The sequence below is a fragment of the Sesamum indicum genome, linkage group LG3 (genome assembly GCF_000512975.1).
Source record: "Sesamum indicum cultivar Zhongzhi No. 13 linkage group LG3, S_indicum_v1.0, whole genome shotgun sequence".
Classification (NCBI taxonomy): domain Eukaryota; kingdom Viridiplantae; phylum Streptophyta; class Magnoliopsida; order Lamiales; family Pedaliaceae; genus Sesamum; species Sesamum indicum.
Window position 1 is genome coordinate 24,361,381 of NC_026147.1, and position 8,640 is coordinate 24,370,020.

Consider the following 8,640-nt stretch of genomic DNA (forward strand, 5'->3'; position numbering starts at 1 on the left):
CCAGAATCTAGTGAGAGTTTGTGAATCACACAAACAGATATGATGTGGATAGGGTTGTGGGAGTTGTGATGGTTCAGAATGTATCCACGACGCCTGCCTTTCCACTTGGTATATTTTTTTCCTTAGGACGAGTAAATGAAATTAGTATATGCCAATCACCCTCAATAAAAAATTTTAACTTTGAATCGAGTTTGGTCGAGTATGAACTAATTATATGATAAATACAATATTCTTATTGTATAATTGATATACAATTTAAAAAAAAAATAGCAAATATATAACCCATGTTTTATAATTTATTTGGTTTGATTGATTTAATAAGAATTTCACAAAAAACAAAGGGAAAAACATAAGAAGAAGAAATGGCATATTCTGGTTCTAGTGTGTTCCAGAACTTTAGTTTGATATTTAGACTTTGATTCTCATGATCTATTTTGAAGGGAAGACTGCCCTATATTTTGTAGTGTTCTGGGAGGTTAAAACATTTTTGAATCTTATTTTAAATGAATCCCAAAAACTTATAACATGCTTACTAATTATATTCTTGTAATAACTAAAACTTATGCTAAAATTTTTAGATGTGAAAAACTAAATTGAAGTCTCCTTACTTTATTTAAATTCTTTCTGAAATTTCTGATATAATTTTTTTTAATTACTTAGGTGAGACACTGGATGTATAAAATGAAGTCCTGAATGGGGCTGCTAAACCTCTTTTGCCCCTTCCTATAGAATTAAGGTAAGAAATTTGAATTGAGAAACAAATTTAAATAATTTTTTTTTTTCATTGCAATGGTCAAAATCTAAATAAAAAAATGGGAGAAGGGAATGGCAACACAAACAAGGTCAACCTGAAACTCGAACTCTTGTTAATTTGTTAATTTTCTTTTCTGATGTGGTGAGAAATTATGACTCGTTTCTTGAAATAAAAAGAATTGAATTTCCATTGTCCTTTTTCTTGGTGATTCTTGAACTCACCCTATGGATAAGTGCAGACTGCAGAGACTGGAGTTCCCAACTGATGCGCGGGAATAAGACCATCTTAACTTCAAAATAAATGATAAATATCTTTAAAACATTAAAAATACATACATAGAAAAGCTGAAAAAGTGGTCTCGTTCTTCACTTTGAAAACACAATATGCAGTCACCATCACATGCTCTGCTCCTCGATTATTTAAAAAAATAAAAGAAAAAAAAGATTTATCAGTACTTCAGTAGTTGAGTATTTGTGGGTTGTCTGAAAATTTTCACTCGATGGTCCTTAGATCTTTGCCCAAGGCCAAGATTCATTTTTTATTGGGAAGTATGATAACCCAGAAGAAAAGCAATCTGTAATGTGTGCATTCACACCTCTTGAGGAAGGAAGTGATAGGTCTTCTTTTGGAGATGAGTCTTCATTGGTGGCTCCAAGATTGGATCTTTTGAATTGGGATTTTCGTGATTCTTCGTCCCAGTTCGTATTTTGTGTTGCTGGAAATTGCCCTGCTCATCTTAGGTTCTTTTCTAAATGATTTGATTTTGCTTTGTGATTTGATTAAGCTAGTACTAGTTTGGCTACTGAAAAATGATGAGTATGAACTCTGAAGAACGCAATTTTTAGTGGCTTTCTCATTCAGTTTTTCATTTTTCGCGTTTTTGCTATTCTGCTGCTTTCTTTATGGCGATATCCTATCATTTCACTGTTATTGCTAATGTCATTTGTGGTCAAAAATGAAAAAACAAAAGAAAAAAGAATGGTTTATCAGTCATAGATTGCGGAAGTTAGGAAATGCTACTTTTATGCTGGTTGGTTTGGAGGTAAAGATTGATGCAATAGCACATGGTTCTATTTCTGGTTTTGGAAGGAAATAAATCCTGTGTTTAATTTATGGTTAGCTAAAGACTTTCGTGGTTATAACCTTGAGTTTTGCTGTACATTCGTTTACGGTTTCGCTTTCCAGTGATTTTGATGGACCGTTTTGGTGCATTTGCAGAAGAAAATTTCACTAATATTATGAGGTCTGCTGAAATTTCAACTGGAAACTAGGATGGAAAAGAGGAAATGGCTGTGGAAGAGGAAGTCTTCCGAGAGGAGTCCCGGTGAAAGTGACAACTCAGGATCATTTTCTTCGCATTCTGAGAGATACTCTGGTGAACAGGTAGCTAAATATCCATCCTCGTACTTCTTCTGAGTAGTCATTTTTGGACCTAAATTTTCTTCAAGTGAGTTCATTTGTTCTGCCTCGTTAATGTTCAATCAACTGACTTAACGCCTGAAGTCTTCAAATTAGATTTCATGGAAATGTTTACGGTGCTGAGAAGATTGTTTTCTTCTTGGTAAACCAGTTATTCAGTATTGCTTTCATCACAGTTTGCGCTTGAGTGTGTTGTACAAGTGAATCATCCCGATGTGAATTCAATGCAAAAGTTATAAATGCTTTGATGTTTTGATGCCTTTAGTCATTCTTGTGCATTGCTTTGATGCTCCTTTGAGTAGTCTCTCTTTCTTGGGCAGGAAACATTGCAAGAATCTCCAAAAAATAGTTCGCAGTCGCCCGAAGTAACCTCTAAAATTACAGTAACAGATGATGAAGTCAGGGAAAGTGTGAAAACTCTGACAGAAAAGCTATCAGCTGCTCTTGTGAATGTCAGTGCCAAAGAAGACCTAGTTAAGCAGCATGCTAAAGTTGCTGAAGAAGCTGTGGCTGGTAATCTTGTTGCAACTTGTTGACTGAACTTGTTAAACTTCTTCATGTCTGTATCATACCGTGAACAAACAACAGTCATAATTCTTCTTCTGCCTTCTTTTTGTTCCGCAACAGTGTCCAAACCCCACACAACCAAAAAAAACAGAAAACCCTTATGAAAAGAACCTTGAGAGGACAACCTTTCGGGGGAAATAGAAAAGTATACTATGGATTTGTTTGCACTGTTGTTTAACTAAGTCTTGCAATCAGGCTGGGAAAAGGCAGAAAATGAAGTGGCGGCATTAAAGCAGCAGCTTGAGGTTGCAGTGCAGCAGAACCTGAACCTGGAAGTAAAGACTACACATCTAGATGGTGCTCTCAAGGAATGTGTCAGACAACTGAGACAAGCAAGAGATGAGCAGGAGAAACGAATCACTGATGCTGTCGCAGAGAAGAACATTAAGTGGGAGTCCACAAAGGCTGAACTTGAGCAGCAAATCCTTGATCTCAAGGCAGAAGCAGACGCTTCCAGATATGAAAATGCTGCTTCTACTGATCCCAATACTCTCCTAATTCTTGAGGCTTTGGAGAAAGAGAACAGATCCTTGAAGCAAGAAATCGTGTCTAGGTGCAAAGAATTAGAAATTATCACCACTGAGAGGGATTTAAGTACCCAAGCAGCAGAAACTGCTAGCAAATTGCAGCTGGAGAGCATAAAAAAGGTCGCTAAGCTCGAGGCTGAGTGCCGAAGGCTTCAATCTATAGCGCGAAAATCATCTCCACTCAACAATCAGAAGTCTGTTGCTGCTTCCTGTTTCTGTGCTGAATCTCTAACAGATAGTCGTTCGGTCAGGGGGGAGAGGCGTAACATTGTAGACATTGATACTCGCAAGAATAATAAAATGGAAGCAAATGGATCTGAACGCAGCTGCTCAGACTCATGGGCCTCGGCATTGATCTCAGAGCTTGATCAATTCAAGAACGAAAAGCCCTCACCTAAGAGTCTAGCAGCCTATTCTGTTGAAATTGATATGATGGATGATTTTCTGGAGATGGAAAGGCTTGCTGCATTGCATGAGACTAAGAATGAAATTCCATTTACTGCACCCCAATCTGGTTCTGAAGAATTGGTTTCCTTGGATAATCCATTGAAAGCTGAGCTTGAATCGATGACTCAGCAAGTATCTCAACTGGAAAATAAATTGGGGAAGATTGAAGCGGAGAAATTAGAACTTGAAAATGCTTTAGATGAAAGTCTAGATTCACTGAAGGCAGCACAGAGGAGGTTGGAACAAGCTGAAATCAGGTTGGACGAGCTGCAAAAGGAGCTAGCAGCAGTAAATGAGACCAAAGAGTTGCTTGAACTTCAACTCATTGGTGTGGAAGTGGAATCAAGGACGATGTCTGCGAATGTTGATTCATTGAAAGCAGAGATTGAAGAAGAAAAAAAGCTATCAGCAGAACTAACAGTCAAGTGTCGAGAATTGGAAAATGAACTAACCAGAAAAATCCAGGAAACCGAGCTAGAGCAACAAACACATTCAAATGGTGAACTCAAAATAAAGCAGGTTGATTGCTGGCTTGGAGTTTCCAGCAGTGTTTTTTACTTGTTAACTACTTTATTATGTTTTATTTAACATGACCTACAGCAGGAGCTGAAAACTATTTTGTTGCAGGAGGACCTAGCTGTGGCTGCTGATAAGCTCGCAGAGTGCCAGAAAACAATTGCATCTCTCGGAAGACAGCTTAAATCTCTTGCAACATTGGAAGATTTCTTGATAGACACTTCAAACCTACCAGGGCTCTCTGGAGGTCAATTGGTCTCACGCACTGGAGGAGAAGTATGGAGGATAACTTCTAACCAGACGTTTCTACCGCAATGTGATTCAGATCGTTCAAGAACATCAATGGAGAACTGTTGCAATCTGGGAAATGGGAATGAGGATTCATCACTATCCTCATCTTTGTCAGCACCATCAACCAACCATATAACTGCTGCCAAGACCCGGAACAGTTTTGGGAAACTTTTCTCTCTGAGTAAGAGCATTTCAGAACTTGAAAATGGCCATGACTAGTTTAGGGAATTTTATTTTTCCAGATAGAAATAGGAACAGTTTTAGCTAATGAGATCACTAATTGAATTCTGCATTATTGGCAATTTACAAAGGCATCATTCTGTTGCAAATTGCTGTGAAAAACATTTTTGAGTTTCAAATGACTTTTCATTGTTTTTTCAAAGCATTATGCACAAAAATGGGAAGAACAAACCATTGTTTACGCACAAAACATAATTCTCTAACCTTTACATTGGTCTTTTAACTATTTCCTCTGTCTCAACTATGTAAAACATGTGGTAGTGTGATGTACAACAGAGTATAATCTGTTAAAGCAGGCCTACATTCTTCACCAACACCACACTCCCCAAAAGAATACACATCAATCGTGATGGTTATGATGACCCTTCTCTGATTTTCTCTCTCTCCCGTAAGCTTTAACGAGATCAAGCCCAAGGAAAATATTGAGCAAGTTCATTCCAGCCATTCCAGAGAGAGCAAGAGGGAGCACCATACCCTTTTCAAACTTGGGAGCATCTCTCACCAGCTTGACTGTGATAAGAATGTGAGATATGAATCTTGCAAATACAAATGTCAGCCAGTTAAGAAACCATTCCATCTTCACAATCTTGCTTCCAGCATCACGAACACCAGCCATACGGCGAACTTTTCGGACATGCAACAGGACCGAATGTAGCTGCATTTTAGGAAGGACTTTGGCATCAGGAACAGCACCAAGATCAAGATGACGAATTAGTAGCTCTCATTTCTTCATTTTCTGAAAATGCTTCAAGATTTTTGGATTTATAAATGGGTTATACTGAAATTTTCCGCCTTCTTTCCAATAAGGAATGGCAGAGATAAAGACCATAATGCTGAAAGAAAACCAAAAAAAGGTCCTGAAAACATGTTTGAAGATAAACGTTCTGTGTGATAGTTCCTCCATTAGCAGAACAATGAAAATGCGTGACTTGTCCCCCATTTCCGTGAACAGGGTTAGGGTTGGACCTGTAGGGATATTTACAGAAACATACCTCGCAGATGAGAGTGAGGATAAGATAGTTGATGGTGACTTTTCGATATAATGCCAGAGTAAAGCAAACAAGGAGTACTAAGTGATGAACTAGGATTGAAGGGATGCAACCACTGTATAATCGATGGAGCAACATATCCCACTGATCATATGCAAAGTAACCACATGAAAAGCAAAGAGCTTGATATGCCCAGGGCCAAGTAACCTCAACCAATTGTGAGTGTTCAAACATCTTTCCAACACCATTTTCAACCCACTGAGTCAGCAAGATTAGTACAACTGCGAGGAACATACAAGCTAGTTTCAGACAAGATCAAGCACATGAGACCAAGAGAAATTAGGAGACTTGAATTAACAATCGACTTCTTGTATCAGATTAAAAAAATAAAAAAAGGAAACTTTAATTCCTATTTCGTAGCTCGATTTCGAGGCTGACCAGAGGCAGAGGTAATGGAGGAATGGAGAAGGGAGACGGAGGTGTTGACGAAGAGGGGATCACGTGAGACAAAATTCCGGACGACGACGTTAGCTGATAGGAAGAAAAAGAATCCAATGATGATGGGTACTAGCTCAGAGCGCTTGTTGAAGAGGATCTCGAAGAACACTGAAACTCCCCACATCACCAAAGTAGCCATGAAAAACACCCCCGCTTTGCTCTCTTTATGACTTCTGCCGCCGCCTCCACCTCCGCCTCCGCCGCTCCCCCTCGCCATATTTTATTTCTTAGCTCGAGAATTTTCTACTATGGTGGGGGCTAATGTCTCCCCCTTATCTACAGTTATGAAAGTGCAACTCAACTCACCAAATACCTTAATGGAAAAGCGATTATGAACCAAAAGAAAAGATGCAAGTAGCGCTTTACTCTCTCATGGCTTCTTTTCTCAACTGTGTTCTTTTTTAGTGGAAAAGAAATATGAATTAATTATGATTGGAGGGCAAGGTGCCACATATACCTTTTTCTTTTTCTTGTATTGAAAAAAATACATTACCTTAATTTTATATTAGTGAAGAAATAAAATTTTTCTTCTATGATGTCACCAATATAACTTTATCACCCAATTTTGCCCTTTTCCCCCTATTTAAATGGAATTCTTATTCTTCATAAAATAATGAGATAGTTATATTGTTGTTTCTTTAAATGTGATATAATTATATATAGTTATATTGTTGTTTCTTTAAATGTGATATAATTATATATAATTTTTTTATAATTTCAAATATTTCAATATTATTTTCTTCTAATAAATAGATCATTGCTTTATACAAAATTCATCAAATGTACTGATATTAAGAAAAAACTAAATAAAAACTTATATGTATTTTTGATTGATTTAATGTAAATTAAATATTTTTTTCTATTAAATTAAATCCCATAATTTTGAAATATATAGATTATGGAATAGTAACCTTATCATTCAGGAGTCATAACTTTGATAATTGAAGTGAGAGACAATACGAGCAGCCAATGGGAGAGTGGAAACAAGAAAGAAGCATCACTAACATAAAGAAAAGTTACAAGAAAATCTTGGATCAGATAGAGAAAGATATCTTCATCACCCGAGCTGGCCTCAACAGTACCTCAAGATACTCCGGAAAATTCAAACAGGAGCCAACTCCAGACAACGTGTGGAGAAACAAGGCGCCACGAGTGAAACTGAGGGAACCCCACGGCAGTCCACGTGGCCACCCGTGTGAGGACAGTCGAGATCGCCCGACGCCCCAACCTCTTATCAAGAAATTGGCGTCTCTCACTAAAATACTCTCTTGTTTTTCTCTTTCTTGATCCCGGCCCGATTTATCTGCCAGCTTTCCACCCGACCCGGCTTCAGTGCCATGTTCGCCATCGCTACTGCTGCTGCTCTTTCACTTCCAATCTCTCTGTCTTGTTCTTCTAAGCTTAACAACAAAAGGGTACTTATTTTTCAGTTTTTGTGTTGTTTGTTGAATTTATTATCCAAAAATCGAATTTTGGACAGCTGAACGTACTTCTTTTGTGGGCTTTTTTCTACTTGTCTCTTCATTTTTATTTCTTGTGCTCCGTGCTTCATTACTGCAGATACTTGTTTAAGCTGGTTTTACTGTTTTAACAAAGTTTCTTTTAGTGGAAAATGGGAATGTTGAGACTTGTTCATGTGCTTAAGAGTTTTGCACTTTTGTTATTCCAGTGTGTATGGAAAGAATTAATCTTTTTCAAGTTTCAAGATATAGTTACTCTTATGAGATGCTACCTACTTGATCTCGAAGATGATCAAGTTGGAAGCTCTGGGCTGTCGAGTATCTATTCTGTCACTTGCCAAAACATTTGTCATTTCTAGATTGTAGTTAATTCATTCCGGCGCACTTGATAATGAGTATCAGATGAGGCTTTACAATTATTTATATCATTCAATTATTCAAATTGTATAAAGTGCAAGTTCTGGAATTAACCCAATTAATTAAGCCGCATTTCTCAAAATACTCTCAGCTAAAGTTTGGCCAAGTTAATTTGGATGCTATTTCATTGATTAGCATACCTCACCTACAGGGCCCCCCTTCGATCTTAGGGATACGCCTTTCATGTTCTAATTGTCTGTAAACTGTATGGTATAAAATAGCTGTCTTTATGTGTGATAATGGATTAATTATTTGCCGGGATCTCAGGGCGTCAGAGGTGGCTTTAGAGTATTTTCTATAATTGGCGATGATGGTGGGTTGATAGAAAGAAAAAGTTCATGGACAACACTTTTTGATGTAGAAGATCCGAGATCTAAAGTCCCCCAATATAACGGGAAGTTTCTGGATGCTTATCAAGCTTTAGAGGTGGCTCGACACGACATACAATACTGTGATTGGAAGGCGCGACAAGATGTTCTCACAATCATGCTTCTGCATGAAAAGGTTGATCAGTA

The 8,640-nt window shown here is 37.7% G+C and overlaps 3 protein-coding genes across 3 annotated transcripts in view; 2 read left to right on the plus strand and 1 right to left on the minus strand.

Annotated features, from left to right (window-relative positions):
* Nucleotides 1,047–5,065, plus strand: LOC105159465 (filament-like plant protein). The gene is made up of 5 exons (XM_011076543.2): nt 1,047–1,494; nt 1,973–2,137; nt 2,494–2,686; nt 2,936–4,233; nt 4,342–5,065. The coding sequence occupies exons 2-5, from the start codon at nt 2,027–2,029 to the stop codon at nt 4,738–4,740; spliced, it is 2,001 nt and encodes a 666-aa protein (XP_011074845.1). The 5' UTR covers nt 1,047–1,494; nt 1,973–2,026; the 3' UTR covers nt 4,741–5,065.
* LOC105159466 (TLC domain-containing protein 2) lies at nt 4,910–6,549 on the minus strand. The gene is made up of 3 exons (XM_011076544.2): nt 6,189–6,549; nt 5,754–6,031; nt 4,910–5,416 (listed from the first exon to the last, which is right to left on the minus strand). The coding sequence occupies exons 1-3, from the start codon at nt 6,463–6,465 to the stop codon at nt 5,102–5,104; spliced, it is 870 nt and encodes a 289-aa protein (XP_011074846.1). The 5' UTR covers nt 6,466–6,549; the 3' UTR covers nt 4,910–5,101.
* LOC105159469 (chlorophyllide a oxygenase, chloroplastic) overlaps nt 7,258–8,640 on the plus strand; it is a 4,139-nt gene continuing 2,756 nt past the window's right edge. The window contains exons 1-2 of the mRNA XM_011076546.2: nt 7,258–7,663; nt 8,393–8,629. Coding sequence (XP_011074848.1) covers nt 7,586–7,663; nt 8,393–8,629 — 315 coding nt within the window. The 5' untranslated portion in view covers nt 7,258–7,585. The remainder of the gene's footprint in view (nt 7,664–8,392; nt 8,630–8,640) is intronic.